The sequence below is a fragment of the Sus scrofa genome, chromosome 14 (assembly GCF_054392235.1).
Source record: "Sus scrofa isolate SSC_HxYL_T2T_F1_AM1 chromosome 14, Sscrofa_HxYL_maternal_Yorkshire_Landrace_v2.0, whole genome shotgun sequence".
NCBI classification, from domain to species: Eukaryota; Metazoa; Chordata; class Mammalia; order Artiodactyla; family Suidae; genus Sus; species Sus scrofa.
This window is the reverse complement of record NC_139396.1, coordinates 52,965,706-52,987,148: the sequence shown is the minus strand read 5'-3', so window position 1 is coordinate 52,987,148 and position 21,443 is coordinate 52,965,706. Positions and strand designations below refer to the sequence as shown.

Sequence of the window (21,443 nt, the reverse complement as noted above, 5' to 3'; positions counted from 1 at the left end):
GTTGCTGTGGCTGTGGCATAGGCTGGTCGCTACAGCTCCTTGATTAGACCCCTAGCCTGGGAACCTCCATATGCTGTGGGAAGCGGCCCTAGAAAAGGCAAAAAGACAAAAACAGGGTGAAAAGCTCTAGGAAGCAGGGACAGAATCTGACTACCCAGTTCTGTGGTTGTCCCACTGAGCCACCTGCCAGGAGACCAAGCAGCTTGATATGGGATGGCCTTCCAGATGCTTGCAGTCACCGTAGATAGCCTTTGCTGTCTGGAGTTGCACACAACAAAAATGGGGATGCTTTAACTCATTCCTATCAATCCTCCCACCTCCTTCCAGATTGTTTGAAGTATAGGTTTGGAATCAGACTGAGTTGGATTCTCAGCTAAATCTATCAGAGTTCTGGATCAGTGTAGGTAACCTCCACTCTCTGGGCTCCTTCATCCACCTCTGGACTGAAGACTGAAAAAATCCTCTGGAGTTCAGATGGTTCCATTGTGAACATCATCACCATCATCAGGCTAATGGAGATGCTGCATCGCCAGTCCTTACCTGGGGAATTGGGGGCTGGTGGTATCACTCTGAAACTTCCTTGTTCTTCTCTCGTGGAAGTCCCTCTGCTGAGCAGGGAGGCAGGGTCCTAAGGACTGTTTTGTGCCAGGGACTTGGTAGATGTGGTCCCTATGGGGCTGATGTCAGGAGTTTTCCTTGCCAATCTTGGTTTGGAGGCCACAATCCTGCCTCTGAATTCTTCCTCAGAGAATGAGGCCAACTTTTGCCCAAATCTGTAACCGTAGCTTGAATATGCTTCTCAAAGATACAGATTTTTAGGCTGGACCCCAAACCTTAATCCAGGTCTGGATCCTAGACACAGGAGTCTACATTTTTAATGCCACCCCAGTTTACTCTTCTGATGCAGGTTTTCCCTGTGCTACATGTTGAGAAACCTTGGAGAAGGGTTTGAAAGTCCCAGAAGTTGCAGGCTTAACTTTAGAGAGTCTCGGGTCCCTGCTCTGCAGTTGCCTGTGTTTTGGGAGCAACTCCCACGACCAGGTCTCTGGAGCCCATGCCCGCAGCTTGCTGATCCTGAAACTGCACATAGTACCTGCTGAACAGCAACTGCATTCTCTGCTGATGACAGGCGATGAGGCCTGACTGAATAAGCATCTTACCTTGGCCTCGGGGGACAGCAACCACAACCTGGCCCAACAGGAATCCTTGGCACTGGGAGGGCCCATTGAGGTAAGTGCCTTATTAAGGTTTCCCACTTCCCTCTGGAGCCCCCACTTCCCTACTCATGGGCCTCAGAGGACAGGCTTCTATCCTCTAGATGCTCTGACATGCCCTGGCTACACCCTGACCTCTGCCAGTTGGGGCCAGGGTGTGTGCAAGATGTCTGTTATTGAACTCACAGACCATGTTACTTGTTTCACAAACAAGTTACCAGTGACACCAAGAAAAGCTGGAAGCCCTCAAGTCAGTCTCCTTAGCAGCCTTTAGAAGAAAAGAGTTTAAAAATACCCTCATGCATTGCTGTTGGGAATGTAAGGTGGTAGAGTTGCTGTGGAAAACACTTTGGCAGTTCTTCAAAAATTTAAACATTTACTGTATGATCTAGCAGTTCTACTTGTGGGTATTTACCAAGATTTGAAGCACCACCTCATATTTGCTCAGCCATGTTCAGAGCAACACCATTCACATAGAAACAACCCAAGTATCTATTCATTGTTGGGTGGATGGATAAACAATGCGCATATACACAGAAAAATACTCAACCTTAAAAAGGAAGGGAATCCTGCCACATGATACTTAAGCTAAGTGAAAATAAGCCCATCACTAAAGGACAAATATTGTATGATTCTACTTACATGAGATAACTAGAAAAGTCAAATTCATGGAGACAAAGCAGAATGGTGGTTACCAGGGCCCAGAGGGAGAGGGGGTGAAGAGGTTGTGTTTAATGAATACACATTTGGAATGTTGAAAAAACTTGAAATAGGTGGTGGTGATGGTTCTACAACAATGTGAATATACTTAATGCCACCAAACTGTACTTAAAAATAGTTAAGGAGTTGCACAGTGGGATCACTGGAGTCTGTAGCACCAGGACACATGTTTGACCCTTGGTCTGCCGCAGTGGGTTAAAGGATCTGGCATTGCTGCATCTGTGACATAGGTTACAACTGTGGCTCAGATCTGATCCTTGGCCGAGAACTCCACTGGGATGGCAAAAAAAAAAAAAAAAAAGAAAAAATATATTGAAAATACAACATTTTAAAATATATATTTAAATATAGAATATATGTAATATATTTCAATGTATTATATGAATATATATTATGAAAATATTTTTAATATGTATTTAAAAATATATCTATATATCCCCAAAAATTTGTGGCTTGTAATTCTGCCATTAACACATGTGTTTGATATGTCTGTGTTACATAAACGTACACATGGTTAAAAAAATTCAGAGAGAAAAGTAAAAGATATCTCTACTCCCCAGTCTCTACTGTACCCCCAGTTTTTCTCTCCAAATAAATTTCTTTTTGGCTGCCCTGAAGCATGTGCAGTTCCTGGGTCAGGGATCAGATCTGAGCTGCCAATTGCCATCGAGGCCACAGCTGCAACAACACTGGATCCTTAACCCACTGTGCTGGGCTGGGGATCAAACCTGTGTCCCAGGGCTCCCAAGACACTGCTAATCCTGTTATGCCGCATCAGGAATTCCTCCAAATAAGTTTTCTTGTACTGCATTTAGGAAAACAGTTGGCGTAAACCAACTATAAAGGAAAAAATAAAAATCATTTAAAAAAAAGTTTGAGCTTTTACCTAATGAAAGCTATACTAAGTTGTGCTGTTCATGCAGGAATTCCTGCCAGAGGTGTCATTGTGCTTTTCCTCCTTTTAACAGTTCCACAGAATCCCATTCTGTGGATGGCACAGTTTCTGTAACCTGCTATTGGTAGACCAGCTTTGTATATGATTATTACAGTCTGTGCTGTCACAACCATGTTTTGGCATAATATTCCAAAGACATGCAGAGGTCAAGTTCTTTGTAGTAAAATTTCTGTTTTTGGAGAATGTGCATTTAAGGCTTTGGTGGATGCTGTCAAATTGCTTTCCAACAATAGACTTCCATCTTGCTTGTTTCCTGAACCCTCGCCAACCACAAAAACAGTCAGTTTTGTTTTTTAGTGGGTCCTGGGTGTGATTAAAAACTCCATTTTTATTTGCTTGAGCTGCTATTTCTTGAGCACTCATCTGGACTGGGCCACAAGGTGTGTGCCTAAGTCATCACATCCTACCCTCACATTCAGGAGGCATGAGTGAAACTAGCCCCATTTCATAGACGAACAGTCTTCCATCTGTCCAGGATTTCTCACCCTAGAGCTTTTGTATGTTCTTAACCAGGATCTCTGCAGTCTGTTAAGGAGAAAATGGACTCTAAGCACCCCTGGCTTTCCATCTCAGTGCTCAGCCTTGCTGGATTTAAGGGCTGCCAGACTGCCTGGCAAGGGCAGCATTCTTGCTGGCCACTTAAATCTTCCAGTGTCTGTTTCTTTATAAACAACCCTATGGTGACCTCCTTTTTGCTTACAGCCTTTTCCTTCTTTGGGTAAATTCTCAGGAGGGGGATTTCAGAGTAAATTATAATGATCTTTTTTGGACCTTTAAGGGGGCAGACTAGCTCGTCCTCTTTCTGTGAAGTAAGTCTTTAAGCCCAGGCCAGCCCTACAGCCTTCCTCTGAATGTACCCCAGCTGCCCTAGTCCACACAGGGAATCCAGCCACTGGCTTCAGGTTAGGGATGAACCAGGAGCTTCCCAATCTCTGGAACACCCACCTCACTTCCTTTTGGTGGATTTGGGAGCTTGTGGTAGACTTGCATGAGATCTGCTGAGGCCTCTACCTGTGCTTTTCAAGCCTTTGGATTTGGGGGCCCTTTCCCCTTATAGGACAGCCCTTGCTGGCTCTGGGCTGGAGTATTTCCTTGACTGTAGTGGCATCTTTACTCTAGGGCTGAGGGAGACTGTGCTTGATGCGGTTTATTTGTCTACTTTCGTCCTGAGTCCCCATCCTTCTTGCAGTGTCTCCTCAGAGTTCTGCCCTCCCCACTAGAAGGGCTGAGCTTTTCAAAGGATGGCTCCAGGTTGAAGCCTCAGGTCAATGGCCTGTGACTGGCTGTGTGGCCCTTGCCAACTCCCTTAGCCTCTCTGTGACTCCATGTTCTTTTGGAAAATAACTCAGGGAGTCAGGACCCCTCTCTGGGTCATCCTTTGTGTGGGGCTCTTTGGCTGGGCTGTCAGCATTCAAGCCTTGGGATGGGCCATGTTGGGAGGAGTGGCTCCAAAGCTGAACCTTGGTTTTTTGGGGGGTCAGTGTTCCTGTGGACATCAGCCTTGCCCCCTGGTCCATAGGCTGTGTTCTCTTTGGTGCTGGATCAACAGATTTGCTCTGAGCCCCTCTCAATGCCAAGTCTAGTTCTCCATGGACTTGTGACTCAGGGAAATTATTTTAAAGTTTTTGGACCATATTCTACTTAGGGCCTCAGTCCACTCGACCCCCTGGCCCATCTCCCTTTGTCAGTCCCCTGGGGCAATGGGAATTTTGTCTGGGACTTGAGTGGGAATGATAACAAGCAGGGATCTGTTCTATGAGAGAACTTTGCCTTTAAGCCTGGGTGGTGCCCAGACTGAAGCCCCATCCTTGATGGGCCAAAACAAACTGATCCCCACAGGCCCTGGCTGCTCTCCAGTCCCATACTGCTGCTTTGCTGATGCTTGACGGTGTTTGAAAGGAAGGGACAACAGAGATGACCTGTGCACAGTCCTCATCTGGATCTGCTTGAGCTAGCCATGCGTTGACCAGAAAGGCAGCTTCTTTCTGTCAGCCTAGGGGAGGCCAGGGGAACAGAAGACAAGGCCGTGTGGAGACCCTAACTAGATCCAGGGAGCCACCTCCCACAGAGAATGGTGGTGCCACTGTATTAGGACCAGAGCCTGCTCAAGGGCCAGAGATGTTTTACTTCTATTTCTAAAAATAATAACATCAGGGAGTTTCTGTCATGGCACAGTGGTTAATGAATCCGACTAGAAACCATGAGGTTGCGGGTTCCATCCCTGGCCTTGCTCAGTGGGTCAAGTATCCAGCATTGCTGTGAGCTGTGGTGTAGGTCGAAGATGCAGCTCGGATCCCGTGTTGCTGTGGCTCTGGCATAGGCCGGCAGCTACAGCTCCGATTCGACCCCTAGCCTGGGAACCTCCATATGCTGCGAGAGTGGCCCAAGAAATGGCAAAAAGACAATAATTAATTAATAAAAATGTCAGGAAGTTGCCGTCCTCAGCGGAGACGAATCTGACTAGTATCCATGAGTATTCACGTTCAACCCCTGGCCTTGTTCAGTGGGTTAAGGAACTGGAGTTGCCGTGAGCTGTGGGTGTAGGTCACACACGTGGCTCAGATCCCTCATTGCTGTGGATGTGGCATAGGCCAGCAGCTATAGCTCTGATTGAACCCCTGTCCTGGGAACTTCCATATGCCACGGGTGTGGCCCTAAAAAGAAAAATTAAAAAATATGTCAAATTTTTAAAATACAGCATGCATATGGAAGTATATGGAAACATGTAGAAATACGTATGTACACTATATCCAGGACAAGAAATAAAATGTTTATTTCCACAATCCCACAAGATCCCTGTGATCCCATTCCCTCCTTCCTTCTGCCTGCCTTTTCCCACTACCACTGCCAGAGGTAAACACTTGTGAATTTTGTTTTTATACTTCCTTTCTTCCTTTTTGTTTGTTGGCTATACTTGCAGCATGTGGAAGTTCCTGGGCCAGGGTTTGAACCTGCACTACAGTTGTGACCTGAGCCACAGCTGTGTCAATATTGGATCCTTACCCCGCGGCACCACAAGGAAACTTCCTACTTCCTTTATTTTCTGACCCTGGAAGGTCTGTGAACCTTGAGTAAATAGCTCATTTTTCTCACCTGTAATGTTTTTCCATTGTTTTATTTTCACTTTTACAATGCTTTTATCCTAAACAACACATTTATTTGCCGTTCTTGAACTTATGTAAATAGAATCAAGTCTATATTCTTCCAAGTTACCTTTACCTAACATTATTATTATTTTGTCTTTTTTAGGGCCACACCTGTGGCATATGGAGGTTCCCAGGCTAGGGGTCCACAGCGGGAACTCCCCTAACAATGTTTTAAAAAATTGATCCAGGAGTTCCCGTCGTGATGTAGTGGAAAGGAATCCAACTAGGAACCATGAGGTTGTGGGTTCCATCCCTAGTGTCACTCAGTGGGTTAAGGATCTGGCCTTGCCATGAGCTGTGGTGTAGGTTGCAGACACAGCCAGGATCTGATGTTGCTGTGGCTATAGTGTAGGCCGGCAGGTGTAGCACTGATTTGACCCCTAGTCTGGGAATCTCCATATGCCACAGGTGCAGCCCTAAAAAGCAAATAAATTAATTTAAAAAAATTGATCCGTATTAAAATTGCCATAACTTTATTTTTGACATTATTCTTAAAACTGTTTTAGATTATAGAAAAATTGAGTAGGAGTTCCCATTGTGGCTCAGCAGTTAAGAACCCAACATAGTGTCCATGAGGATGCAGGTTCAATCCCTGGCCTTGCTCAGTGGGTTAAGGATTCAGTGTTGCTACAGGCTGTTGCGTACATCACAGATGTGTCTTGGATCTGGTGTTGGTTGTGGCTGTGGTGTGGCTGTAGTGTAGGCCTGCAGCTGCAGCTCCAATTCAACCCCTAGCTCGAGAATTTCCACATACTTCAGCTAGAGCTGTAAAAAAGAGAAAAAGTGAGTAGATAACAATATAGAATTCCTTCATACCCTGCACACAGTTTCCATGTTAACATCTTAAATTATTGTGGTACATTTATTAAAATTAATTAAACTGACATTATTAACAAAAGTCCAAGGTTTATTCAAGTTTCCTTTAGTTTTTACCTAATGTTCTTTTTTGGTTTCAGGATTCCATCCAAGATAACATGTTCACTTAGTCATCATGTCTCCTTGGATTCCTCTTGGCTGTGAAAGTTTCTCAGAGTATTCCTATTTATTATTATTATTTTTTTTTAGGGCCACACCCATGGAATATGGAAGTTTCCAGGCTAGGAGTTGAATCAGAGCTATAGCTGTTGGCCTTCACCACAGCCACAGCAACACAGGATCTGAGGCACTTCTGCAACCTACACCACAGCTCATGGCAACGCCGGATCCTTAACCCACTTAGTGAGGCCAGGAATCCTACAAACCTGTATCCTCAGGGATACTAGTCAGGTTAACCTACTGAACCACAATAGGAACTCCTCCCCACCCCCCCTTTTTTTGGATGACTTTCCTTGACAATTTTGATGAGGACCAGTCAAACATTTTGTGGGATACTGCATTCGTTTCACACTGCTGTATTTCCACTGTGTACATCTAACACTCCCATCTTATTAATTCTTCCACTGATGGACATTTCAGTTGTTTCTAGTTTTTTTTAAGACAATGCTGCTATACATGTTTTTGTACGTCCTCTACTGTGCATAAGCACAAACTTGTGTAGTGTTATATGTACCCAGAGGCGTGATTGATGAGTGTAGGATATGTGCATGTTCAGTTTTACCAGATGTCAAACTTTTCAAAGAAGTTGTACAAATTTACATGCACACCTACAATCCTTTGTCCTAATTCTTCCTGGCATTTGATATTATCAAACCTTAATATTCTCCTGGATGTTGGATGATGGTGATTTTAATTCACATGTTTCTAGTTTTATAGCAAGTTAGAACATTATTTCATGTATTTAGGAATTACTGGAGTTCTTTTGTGGTACAGCAGGTTCAGGGTCCAGCGTTGTCACTGCAGTTGCTCATGTCACTGCTGTGGTGGGTTCCATCCCTGGGTAGGGAACATCAATGCCGTGGGTGTGGCCAGGGATCAGATCTGAGCCAAAGTTGCGACCTATGCTGCAGCAACACTGGATCCTTAACCACTGCACCGGACAGGTATTGAACCTGCTTCCCAACATTTCAGAGACACTGCTGATCCTGTTGTGCCACAGTAGGAACTCCTGCTCATTTTTCTTTTTCCTTTTTTTTTGCCACCCACAGCATGGAGAAGTTCCTGGGTCAGGGATCAAACCTGCACTCCAGCAGTGACCTGAGCCACAATGCCAGGTCCTTAATCTGCTGAGCCACCAGTGAACTCTTTTTTTGCTCTTTTTTTTTTTTTTTTTTTTTTGTCTTTTTAGCTATTTCTTGGGCTGCTCCCACGGCATATGGAGGTTCCCAGGCTAGGGGTCGAATCGGAGCTGGAGCCACCGGCCTATGCCAGAGCCACAGCAACACGGGATCCGAGCCGTGTCTGCAACCTACACCACAGCTCACGGCAACGCCGGATCCTTAACCCACTGAGCGAGGCCAGGGACCAAACCCGCAACCTCATGGTTCCTAGTCGGATTCGTTAACCACTGCACCACGACGGGAACTCCTTTGCTCCTTTTTTAAATATTTTTTCTTACTAATTCACAGAAGTTCTTTATATATTGTAGGTATAACTCAGAATACGAGTTGCAAATATCTTCCACTTTGTGGCTTGCCTTTTCATTCTCTTTATAGTATCTTTTTTGATTATCAGAGGGTTAAGTTAATTAAATTTAATTAATTTCAGTGTACTTGAATTTACCAGTCTTTTTCTTTATGGTCATACTTTCTAATTCTTATAAAGTCTTTCCTTATCATGGTCAAAAATATCTTCTATATGTACAGTGTTAGATAGGGATCCAAATTTTACTGATTTTTAAAAAATTTATGTTAAAACATACATAACCACCAGTTATTGAAAAATTACCTGCCTTTCCACTGATCTATAATGCCAGTTGTGTTGTATATCAGGTGTTCATAGGTGAGCACCTCTGTTTCTGAGCTCTCTTTTCCATACCATGGGTCAGTTTTTCTATCCCAGCACCTATACCTCATGGTTTTAATTACTATAGCTTTATAAAAATCATTGATATTTGGAAGGGCAAGGCCCTCCTGATCTTACTCTTAGCGGTGTTCTGGCTCTTCTTAGCTCTTTGTACTTCCATTAAAGTGTTAGTATCTGATGATCTAAAATATTTTCTTAAGTTAGATGCACAATTTTCAAAAGGGCATAAGATGAGAGCTTCCTCATCCTCTTTCTTCTAATTCCCTCCTCAGAAGCAACCATAGCTAGTAGCTTCTTGTGTATTTTTTCAGAAATAATTTGAAATTGCATAAGTTTGTATATATACGACCACCCTGCTTTTTGTACTTGCATGGTTCATCAGCAGAATTTATTTATTTATTTATTTTTTCTTTTTAGGGCCGCATCTGTGACATATGGAAGTTCCCAGGCTAGGGGTGGAATAGGAGCTGCAGCTGCTGGCCTGTACCACAGCCACAGCAACGCCGATCCAAGCTGCCTCTGTGACCTATGCAAAAACTTGGCAGCAACACTGGATACTAACCCAATGAGTGAGGCCAGGGATCGAACCCACATCCTCATGGATGCCAGTCAGGTTCTTACCCCTTGTAGCCACAATGGGAACTCCAGTATTTATTTAAAAAGTAAGCTTTCCATTTTCAAAGAAATATATTTCTTAATATATAAGATGTACAAATATCAAGATGTACTATGCATATGTATAAATATCAAAGAGATATGTTATTTTGTACACTTATAGTCCTGATGTAAAAGGATTTTGAATAGTTTCCAGACATATATTTTATAATTTCTACCAGTTTTGATGAAGAAGCAGCCAGTTTTAGCTTTTCCAACACTTCCTAGCTGACTGCTAGACATGTTTGTGTCTTTTCCTGCTGCAGGAATCACATTAGATGCATAGATTGCTTTTCAAAATAGGAATCTGGGTCATGCTGAAATCACTTTTAGAATCAGAGCAAAAGGAATAACATAGGTAGTATATTTTCTTATAATGCTATCATTGATTATATTTGGAGTTGGCTCTATCATCTTCTGTTATCCTTTGTGGGTGTGTATATATTAATATATGTATTTTTTGTCTTTTCAGGGCTGTACCTGCAACATATGGTAGTTCCCAGGCTAGGGGTCAAATCTGAGCTGCAACTGCTGGCCTACACCACACCCACAGCAATGCTGGATTAAAGCCATGTCTGTGTCCTATACCACAGCTCAAGGCAACGCCAGATCCCCCAGCCCACTGAGTGAGGCCAGGGAGCGAACCCACGTCCTTGTGGATATAAGTTGGGTTTGTTACCATAGAGCCACAATGGGAACTCCTCCTTTGTATTTTTTAAACAATTTTTTAGTTTTCTCATTTTTTCCCCTTATGTTGATTTGTTAGTCTTGCCTCTTTTTCTGTCATTTCGTGGTTGTCCTAGGAAACAACAACATACTTAGCAGTGTATCTATACCTGGAGGGAGTCTGTGACATTATATTGCTCCTGAGCAACAGAGGCCTGCAGGTCACTTAGACTGCTTACCCCTGCCCCCACCAGAATTTCCCTCAGTGTGAGTCTGCTGATGAAGAGCTCTGTTTTTGTTTGAAAATATCTTCATTTTACTTTGATTCTTTAATTACTGTATCTTTTCTCCAGGTTTAGAATTCTAGGTTGCTGGTAATTTTAGCCCATGAAGCTGTCATCTCACTATTTTCTGGCCTTTACTGACTGTTGTGAAGTCAGCAGTGGGCTGTCACACCTAAAAAGGTAATTAATGCTTTTTTGTTTTTTCCTCTGATGCTTGTAAGATTATCTCTGTCTTTAGTTTTCAGCAGTTCACTATGTCTAGGGCTGGGCTTAATTTTATTTACACTCTGTAGAATTTGTTGGGATTCTTGCATCTGTGGACTACTGTCTTTACCCATTCTAGAAAATTCTCAAGTCATTCCCTCTTCAAGTAATATCCTTCTCATACTGTTGTTTTATGAAACTATGATAAAATGTATACTTTACTTTGATAACTTTCTCAGTATATCTTCCAGGTATTTTAACCGTTATTCTGTGTTTTCTAGTTTTTTTCCTCTCTGCGTTTTGGGTGTTTTCTTGTCATCTGCTTCTACTTCAGCTGTTATTTTGCAAGGTCCACTCTGATGCCACATCCATTCATCCATTGAAGTGTTTTTTGTTTTGATTTGGGTTTTTGGCTATGTCCATGGCATGTGGAAGTTCCTGGGCCAGGGATCAAACCTGCGCCAGAGCTGTGACCTGAGCCACTACAGTGACAATGCTGGATCCTTAACCCACTGAGCCACAAGGGAACTCCAATTAAGTTTTCAATTTTGGTGATTGATTGTACTTGAAAAAAATTTTTTTTTGGCTTCGCCCATGACATATGGAAGTTCCTGGGCCGGGGATCAAATCCAAGCCACTGCAGAGACAACACTGGATCCTTAGCCCAATGTACCACAGCAGAAACTCCGGTGATTGTACTTTTCATTTCTAGGATTATCTTTAATTTTCCTCTGCCGTGTTCTTTTTTTTTTTTTGCCTTTGAGAGTTGCACCTGTGGCATGTGGAAGTTCACAGCCACAGCAGCGTGGGATCTGAGCCACATCTTTGACCTGTGCTGTAACTTGAGGCAATGCCAGGTCCTTAACCCACTGAGCGAGGCCAGGAATTGAGCCTGCATCCTCATGGATACTAGTTGGGTTAGTTACCGCTGAACCTCAGTGGAAACTCCCTCTGCTGTGTTACTTTTATTATTGTTTTTTTATGGCCACGCCTGCGGCATACAGAAGTTCTTAAGCCAGGGATCGAATCTGAACCATAGCTCCACTTATGCTGCAGCTGCCGCAGTGCTGGATCCTTTAACCCACTGCATGCCAGGCCAGGAATTGAACCCATGCCTCCACAGCAATCCGAGCTGCTGCAGTCAGATTCTTTTATTTTTTTTGCTTTTTAAAAACAGCCATACCTGCAGCATATGGAGGTTCCCAGGCTAGGGGTCAAATCAGAGCTATAGCTGCCAACCTACACCACAGCTACAGCAACATGGGATCTGAGCTGCATCTGCAACCTACATCACAGCTCATGACAATGCCAGATCCTTAACCCACTGAGCAAGGCCAGGGATTGAACCTGCAACCTCATGGTTCCTAGTTGGATTCTTTTCCACTGTGCCACAAATGGGAACTCCTGTAGTTGGATTCTTAACCCACTGTGCCACAGCAGGAACTCTTGCTGTGTTCACTTTTGATAATTTCCTGTTTTCTGCAGATTTTCATCTATTTTTCTTTAAACAAAGTAAGCATGGGTATTTTATATCTAATACTTCCAATATGTGAGGTCTGAATGGGTCTGTGGTGTTTATTTCTGTGGGCTCTCACTCATGGTATCTTGTTTTCCTATATACTTGGTTATCTTCTACTATGTGCTGCTTTGAAAAACAATTACATGATTCTCCTAAGACATAACATGAAGGTAACTTTCCCAGACAGGATTTACATCTGTTTCTTCTTCATGCTTAAGAATACTGCTGGTGACTTTAAAATTCATATGCTTTGAGGTTTCATAGGCCATCATGGGGATATAGTTTGAGCTGCAGGGCCTCAAGAGCAGTAGAGTCAGTGTCTACATGCTCTCTAGCGTGTGCATGTTTTCCTGGTTTGTTTTTGTGTTTGGTTTTTTTTTTTTTTGGTCTTTTTAGGGCCGTACCCACAGCATATGGAGGTTTCTAGGTGGGGGTCCAATCAGAGCTGTAGTTGCCAGCCAACGCCAGATCTGAGCCATGTCTGTGACCTACACCACAGCTCATGGCAATGCCAGATCCTTAACCCACTGAGCAAGGCCAGGGATCGAACCTGCAACCTCCTGGTTCCTAGTTGGGTTCATTTCTGCTGATCCATAATAGGAACTCCATGTTTTCCTGGTTCTGCTCAGCACCAAGACAATGCTGCCTACAGTCCTTGGAGTTTTGGGGAAGGAAGGCAGATTTACTTCTAGTTTGCTTGTACCCTGAGCTGTAAGTCCTTCAGGGGTTACAGGCTAATGTCCTATGAAACTTCCCACTTTTGGTGGGCCCTGGATTTGACTTTGTCTTTTTCACTGAGAGCCCTCAAAACCCCTTCCTGCTTTCATAGGACAGTAGGTGCCACTAGGAGAAAAGTTGACCTTGGGTGTTCTGATTACCTCCCTTGCTTTCTCTTAGATTTCGGCCTGGAAATTTGGGATTGTCTTGTAGTTCTTTGTGCTTCTACGAAGATTTTTAAATATATTTGGAGAATGACTAAGATAGTAGAATAGGAAGACTCTGAGCTCATCTCCTCCCATGGGCACACCAAAATTACCACTATTTACTCGGCAGCTATTGATGAGGATGACCTGAAGACCAGCAGGAAAGATCTTCTACAACTAAAGATATAACCAAGCAGGAACCGTGATACAGGTAGGTAGTGTGGAAACACAGTATAGTCCAGATCCACACCATCAGGTCAGTGATTTACAAATGGGAAGATAATTTCAATGGAGAAGTTCTCCCCAAGGGGTAAAGGGGTCTAAGTCTAAGCCTCACATCAGGCTCCCTAGCCCACTCTCTATATATACATCTCAGCCATCAAAAAGAATGATGTCTTGGAGTTCCCGTCGTGGCGCAGTGGTTAACGAATCCGACTAGGAACCATGAGGTCGTGGGTTGGGTCCATGGCCTTGCTCTGTGGGTTAATGATCTGGCGTTGCCGTGAGCTGTGGTGTAGGTCGCAGATGCGGCTCGTATCCCGTGTTGCTGTGGCTCTGGCGTAGGCCGGGGGCTACAGCTCCGATGCTACCCTTAGCCTGGGAACCTCCATATGCCGTAGGAGCGGCCCAAACAAATAGCAAAAAGACCAAAAAGACCAAAAAAAAAAAAAAAAAGAATGATGTCTTGCCATTTACAACAACATGGATGGACCTGCACTAGAATATTTCACAGGGCAGACGATATATATCGGACCTCATTCCTTGCCAGTTCATAGACCTACCTTGTATTTTCTGAAGGCTGCATCATCTGAAAGTTCTTCGTTTTATTGATGGGCATCCAGGTTATATCCAATCTTGCTCACAACAGTGCAGCAAGATTTTTTTCGTGGAGTTCCTGTCGTGGTGCAGCGGAAACAAATCTGACTAGGAACCATGAGATTGCAGGTTTGATCTCTGGACTCGCTCAGTGGGGTAAGGATCTGGCGTTGCTGTGGCTCTGGCATAGGCTGGCAGCTGTAGCTCTGATTGGACCCCCTAGCTTGGGAACCTCCATATGCCGTGGTGCAACCCTCAAAGGACAAAAGACAAAGATTTTTTTTTTTGGTGAAAGTGTGAGAGGATTTCACCAAAGTTCTTGATCAGAGGGTATGGATATTTAAAAATTTCAGATATTTATTGTGAAACTGTCCTCCAGTGATCAGGCCAATTTATATTTTCACCATCAGTATGAGCTGTTTCCTAATGCCAGCTGCAAAGGGGAGATCAGCATCAACCTTTGATCTTTGCTAATCATGTATGAAGAGAATTTGCTCTTTTTCATATGCATAACATATCTATTTTTCTAAAGAGGTGTATTCTCTCCATCCAATTTTACATTTTTATGTAGTCAGTTTATCCCTCTTCTGAGATTTTGTGTCATGCTTAGAAAGACTTTTCAGCATTCATGTTTTCTTCTGATACTTCTATGCTTTAATTAATTAATTGTCTTTTTAGGGCCACGCCCACAGCATATGGAGGTTCCCAGGCTAGGGGTCCAATCAGAGCTGCAGCTGCCAGCCTATGTATGCCACAGCCACAGCTACACTAGATCCAAGCCGCATCTACAATCTACACCACAGCTCACAGCAACATTGGATCCTTAGCCCACTGAGCGAGGCCAGGGATCGAACCTGCATCCTCATGGATACTAGATTTGTTTCCACTGAGCCATGACGGGAACTCCCTATGCTTGCTTGCTTATTTATTTTAGGGCTGCACCTGCGGCATACGTAAGGTCCTAATCTAGGGTCGAATTGTAGCCTACACCACAGCCACAGAGATGTAGGACCCAAGCCACACCTGCAACCTACACCACAGCTGATGGCAACACCAGATTCCTAACCCACTGAGCGAGGCCAGGGATTGAATCTAGTATCCTCTTGGCTACTAGTTGGATTTGTTACCACTGAGCTACCATGGGAACAATATTTTTTAAAAGAAATCTCAGACTTGCAAACAGGCATAATCAACCCCTATATTCATGGCACCCAGGCATTACTTCCAGAAGTGAAACTCTGCCTCCCCTCCTTCTTGGAACCAACCACTATCCAATTTACCACTTCCTATCCCTGTGGCTGGTGTCCGTGAACTTATTACTGATCTGTTTGCACCTAGTCCACAGAGGTGAGGAGCTCGCAGTGAGAATAAAACCACCACGGGGCTGTTTAACTGACTTTGTGAGCTAGAATCTCTCAAGGAAGCTGGTGCACATGGCTTAGCACAGTCACTGATCCAAGGGCCAGGTTAAAAACTATGACATAGTCTTGTTATGCTATTTTGTCACATGCATAGCATCTTATGTTACTTGATTTTGTTGATGTATAGTTGGTTTTTAATGTTAGGTTCTGGTGTATAACAAAGATTCAGTTACACACACCTATATACTTTGATATTCTTTTCCATTATGGTTTATTATAGGATATTGAATATAGTTCCCTGTGCTGTGTAGTAGGTAGGACCTTGTTTATCCACTCTCTAGACATACTAGTTTGGATTTGTTTTGCATATTTTAAGCTTGATATATACACTGCACTTTGTTGCACTATTCATGGAGATTTATCTGTTGATACCTGTGGTTTATTCATTTTCAATGCTGCAGTGATTTCAACATGCCTCAAAAATACTTATCCATTTTCCTGCTGCTGTTGGTCATTTGGGTTGTTTCCAATGCTTTTCTTTTATAAACATCCTGGTATGGCCCTTCCGGCACTTGTGAGGAATTCTCTAAAGTAAATTTAAGAGTGGACTTGCTTGCTGGGTTGTATGTTAAGAGGATCTATAAATTTCCAGATTATGCTGATTGCTCTGCAGTGTAATAAGGATGGCCCATTCTCCATATCCTTGGTATTAGGTAATCTATTTTTGGGTCACTAGACAGGTATGAAATGGCATCTCATTGTTGAGTTTAATTTGCTAGTGGGGCTGAACATCTCATGTTTGTAAGCCACTCGTTCGTTCGTTTATATGATTTAGCCATTTTTCTTTTGAGGTTGCAGCTTGGTTTTTTAAATCTCTTGATCCGTTTTTATTTGGGCATAAGGGTAGAGAGATACAACCCTTTTTTTCAGAATAATCAATGACATAATGGATAACCCAACTTTTACCTACTAAGCTAAAATGCTACCTTTCCCAGATAATGCATTTGATGAGTACAGCTTAATATCTGAGAAGTTTGGTATACTTTCCTTGCTACCTGTGTTTTCTTCATTTTTGTTAGATTTAGTAATGTACGACTCATGTAGCACTCATTTATAAAATGTCAATTTCCCAATTTTTTTTTTTTTCTTTTTTCTTTTTAGGGCCACACCTGCAGCATATGGAGACACCCAGACTCGGGGCTGAATGGAAGCTACAGCTGCTGGCCTACACCAATCACAGTAACGTGGGATCCAAACCACATCTGTGACCTCCACCACAGCTCAAGGCAATTCCGGATCCTTAATCTGCTGAGTAAGGCCAGGGATCAAACCTTCAACCTCATGGTTCCTAGTCGGTTTCTTTTCCACTGCACCACAATGGGAACTCCATCCCCTGAATTATTAAGCCTTCCTAAAAACGAGGTGTTCCCATCGACCCAGTCTGACCATTGTTCCCTCTTGTTCACTCCTAGGCACTTTCCCGTCTCCTGTCTGATGTGGTGACTCTTGTGTTAATTATCTCTGATGACACACTCAGCTTTTCTCATACTGGAGGAGAAGACAGTGGAACCAGGGCAGGAGTATTTTACAGATTTTACATCACACAAGCAACCTACTTCGCTGCTCTCCTACTCAGAAAGTCAACAGGAATTTCCTGTTTCTTTTATCCACCAAAGGGAAACCTCAGGTACAGGGCTGGCGGTCCTCAGTGCACATCACCTGCCCCTTGCGCATGAGAACAGTCAACACCACACTGTGAACTTATCATAGAATAGATTTATTTACCTGAAACCATGTCTGTGCAATACTTTTTACCAGCACAGAAATAAACTGATCTCTATTTACAGTCTAAAGTCAAACATGCGTTGTGATAAATTGACGTTTAGCATTTTATTAATATAAATGCATCACAATATTCGTATTGCACCAACATCTGTCTACTGCTTTTGATTTCATTAAATAAGTTACATTTAATACAGTGCAAAATAGCTGTTTGCACACTCAAAAAATAACTGAAGTTATGAGCTAGAAGCCTACATTTTAACCAACACCTGTAGTGTTTTCAATAAATTTATAAATAAGCAAACTGTACAGGGCCAATTAAAAAGTAGCATGTTTCAATGACATCATAGAGAAATCTGGCTACTTACAACTTGAAGGCATGCATTACAATTGAATATTGTACATTTATTTAAGCTATGACATTTTGCACAGAGAAACATGGATACTTGGCTGATGGCTTCTAAGTTCTTGGGTAAGGTTTCAGAACCTCATTCTTCTTGCAGCAAAGAAACCAAACTTCTCTGGAGAGGATTTCTGATCCATTAAGCTAAATTGTACATTTGTAATTATTATTTTGATTTAAAAGCTAAAAAACCCCACTGGTAATACACGTTTCCTCCACGTAACACACAATGAATTGGGGACTTTTTTCTAATTTTCTTTTACCCCCAACATCAATCATGCAGAGGGCTGGTAGATGTGTTGCTAAAAACGCACATGCACGCAACCGAACACCCTTATATTTCTGCAAAATGGTTTAGGAAGCGGTTACTCCAGTATTGCTGAAAAGGAAAGAGAGAGGAAATCACCTTTATGAAATACAAGAAGGAAATGTTAGAATAACTATTTAAGATTAATAGTGACAGATGAAAAGGAATATTCAGTTTGATTTTTTAAGAGTAAGACCAGCATTTCTGATTAACTGTCCCTGAGCTGCTGCCCACGCAGGGTAGCATCTTGAAGCACTGGCTCGGCCACACAGACCCCCATACTGACTAGCTCACAGAGCAAAGGTCACCCCTGGCTCACAGGAATTTAATCATTTTCAGGTGTAACAGAAGCTGAGCAGGAAGAGTTTTGGGTGAGCAGTGCAGAGGATAAGGAAGGCAAAGCAGTGAGCAGCGTAGTAATCAGCGCCAAGCCTCCAGCGCCCTCCCGTTCCTTCCCTGGGGCCCAGCCCTGCTCAATCCTAGAAGAGGAGCTGTTTGTCACCATTCTCTTTCAGGAAAGAAGGCTGCAGATTACCCTCACTGTTCACCGCAGGCTGGTGGTTCTGACTGAATGTGGTGCGGACACAGTGGGCTCGGCAGACACTGAGCTAATGCTCGTGGTCTCGGCTATCCCTGAGGTCTGCCCCGGTAGGTCTGAGCATGGCACCACTCCATCCAGTTACTGATGGAGACAAAAGTCGAGAGGCTGACAGTGCCTTCCTGCAGGCACCCGCCACTCCCGATAAGACAGAGCAGCATAACTGCTAAGGAGATGCCAGTGCAGACATGTTTTTCTGTGGCAAAGCCTGGAGCAGAACAAAGGGATCCTGCTCAGGGCGGCACTGCGTCTTCCCCACTCCCAGCTGTCTGGGTTGAGGGAAGTGGGCATCCAAACTGCCTCTGTGGGCTGGACAGGCTGAAAAACCACAAGGCAACAACCTCCCGGGGCCACCTGGGGCTGTGCATGGCTCCTCGAGCAGCCCGTCCCACTCAACTTTGTAAAAGCCAATAAATCAAAGAACTGAGTCAGGAAAAAGTCGAACATTTGGTTAGTCTGGGATTGAACTGCACTCCACCCAACAAGCTCAGACGTCCTGTTTTGGTTTGCAGCCCAGACACTCCTTGCATTTGATCTACCCAACCTGTTTCTGTCTATACCTCATAATGCTAACTAACACTGGCAAAACCTACCCCTACATTTTTCTGCCAAGCAAAACAGCCTCCCCCATCCTCTGAGAGGCCTCAGTGAGCCAAGCCCGGACTCTGCATTAAGAATCCGTTTCCATGTGCCTCTTCTATCCTCTTAAACAGGAACCTTGCCCCAGACTCCCAGCATTTCTGGCTGGCCCGGTAACCCGAGAACCTTCATGTGAACACTCGGGGCTTCATTCACGGAGGAGCTGCCAGCCTGAATACAAGCAGCTGCCTGGGCCCTCTTGCTCCCTAACTACTAGGCTGGTTGTTTGCTGGCTGAGCAGAACAATGGCCCAGTAACTGTGCTTTAAATGTACCCTGGAGAGAAAAAACAAGTCTCAGCCACAAAGGATATGACCTAGAAGGTGAAAAGAGGCAGCCTATTTAAGAGGAATGAATGGAGGCCTGAGTTTCCTGGTTCAGTTAATTGCTTTCACTTGCCTTTTGCTTTTTAATGAACCAGCTAACAAGATTCTGGAATGAGTCCTTTAAGCTAACAAAGTTAAAGGGAACCATGACAAGTTTTTGTGACTCCATACCTCAGCACTTGTGAAGGCACTTGTCGTCTGACCAAAGCAGGAGTTTCTCTTCCCCCAGGCCCTTGCCTGACACCTGGCTGTGCCACTGTCCTATGCAGTGTGTGGTGTCCATAGTGGCTCACCCAGCAAGGTTGTGCCCTTGCTGCTCTCAGGGTGCCCGACACAAGGGGCTTATTCGTTAGTGTTCGTATAGCCAGGTCACTTAGTGGCAGTCACCTTTAGGCTAAAGCATCCAAATTCCAGGGGATACTCACGTTAGTTGATGGATGTTGGAAGGCATTGGAGGAAAACACCACAGTTAGGACTGTTAATGACTTATACACTGTTGGTAAGACTGATCTCGAACATGCACAAACATTTATCATAGTAATGATGGTGGTGGTTAGTGCCACATTCAAATAAAAATAGTTCTATACAATATGTTCATTTGGTCATGTGCTATTTACAGATTTTACAAAACACACACACACACACACACACGCACACACACTTGCCCTTATGTCCTCTACATAGGCTTTAAAAACAGGCCAGCAGAAACTTGCATAAAATGTATCACAGATGACAACTGGTGCCTATACATTAAAAATAAAATCCCTACAGCTCCCTATGCAGCAGAACAGGATCCTTCTTCCCCTCAAGCACAATAAAACTAAAATTTCTGAGCTAAGAACTTAAGAGAAAGTTGGACATATTAGTTCAAACTAAGCCACATAAGAGTTAAAAACAAGACAGTTATTTTTCTCTGTCCATTTAAAATGTTTATTTTCCTTTTTAAACTAGATTGTGAAGTGCCACTGAAATAGGCAATGTTGGCAAAACAATGTCTGTTACAATAAAATACATTAGACATTTAAATAAATAACCTTAAAAACTACATGAGGGGACACGAACCCAGTTGATTGAATCTGGAACAATGTTTTCTGCACAAGCGAGAACAGGCATACCTCTTGTTAAGACTGATGTAAACAGAACCATCAAAACCCTACAGGAGAAGCAGCCGAGCAGGGCGGGGGTGGAGGATGGGGTGGAGGTGACAAGGGCTGAGAAGGGTGACGGGGGGGTGGCAAACCAAAAAATACTGACTGAGGTAGCAGTACTCTGCTCAGTGCAGAAAAATTGGCTTATGAATAAAAATTAGACTGTGATCTCAGATTAAATCCAGATGATCATGCAGAAGACACAATACATGCTATTTAGTCTTAGAAAAAACCACACACATTCATTTCCTAAAATCTGCTGCCAATTAATTTGCTGACAATGTCTGCTGGCTCAACTCTTTTTTTTTTTATACAAGGATGAGTATTAAACAGAACACTGTACATGCTTTTTCATCTACAAAAAAATATTTGCATAAAATAGTGTTAGTTCTCTGTACATGTCAATGGACACTTTAATTATGTGTATAAAAAAGGAAAATCTTGCCCCACTGGAGTCAGAAAAAGCAAAACAAAATCTAGAGTATGAAACCTCCTTTACCAGCCAATATGTTCATGTGAAAATTCAGCAGAAATAGACAGTTGCTTTAAACAATAAAAAAATTAATTGATTAAGTTAAACATCTTTATGTAAAACTGTCAGTCAAGACCAGAACATATCACTAAAGTTAGTGTCTGTGCTATAGACCCAGATCACCAGCGGCATTATGAGCAGCACAAAGGGCCAGGAAATCCCATCGGTACATGCCGAGAACGAGCAGGATTTGGTGGCAGGCTGCACACACTCTTTACCAGGTTCCAGGTAGTTGCGGGCCACAAACTTGAGGGTCTCATCCATTAGAATCACAGGCAAGGAGATTTTCAGCACCATCAGCCACTGGGTCAAATTCAGCGGTGTGATCTGGAAGATAAGCTGAAAC

At 43.3% G+C, this 21,443-nt stretch overlaps 1 protein-coding gene and 2 long non-coding RNA genes across 9 annotated transcripts in view; 2 read left to right on the top strand and 1 right to left on the bottom strand.

The window, feature by feature from the left end:
- The window catches only part of LOC146396561 (uncharacterized), a 191,751-nt gene that overhangs the window by 131,860 nt on the left and 38,448 nt on the right, over nucleotides 1-21,443 (top strand). The window lies entirely within an intron of this gene.
- LOC146396562 (uncharacterized) lies at nucleotides 10,581-20,006 on the top strand. Its single transcript, XR_014827350.1, has 4 exons — nucleotides 10,581-10,720; nucleotides 13,161-13,397; nucleotides 16,836-17,050; nucleotides 18,195-20,006. It is a non-coding gene; the product is annotated as an uncharacterized LOC146396562 (long non-coding RNA).
- The window catches only part of ATP2A2 (ATPase sarcoplasmic/endoplasmic reticulum Ca2+ transporting 2), a 70,246-nt gene continuing 65,927 nt past the window's right edge, over nucleotides 17,125-21,443 (bottom strand). For 3 of the 7 annotated variants that reach the window (XR_002338285.2, XR_002338286.2, XR_014825685.1), the window contains 2 exons: nucleotides 19,843-21,436; nucleotides 17,125-17,927 (listed from right to left, as the gene is read on the bottom strand). Coding sequence is in view for 4 of the 7 variants with exons in the window: in NM_213865.1 (NP_999030.1) it covers nucleotides 21,167-21,436 (270 nt within the window). In the remaining 3 variants the exon portion in view is untranslated. 7 annotated transcript variants of the gene reach the window in all.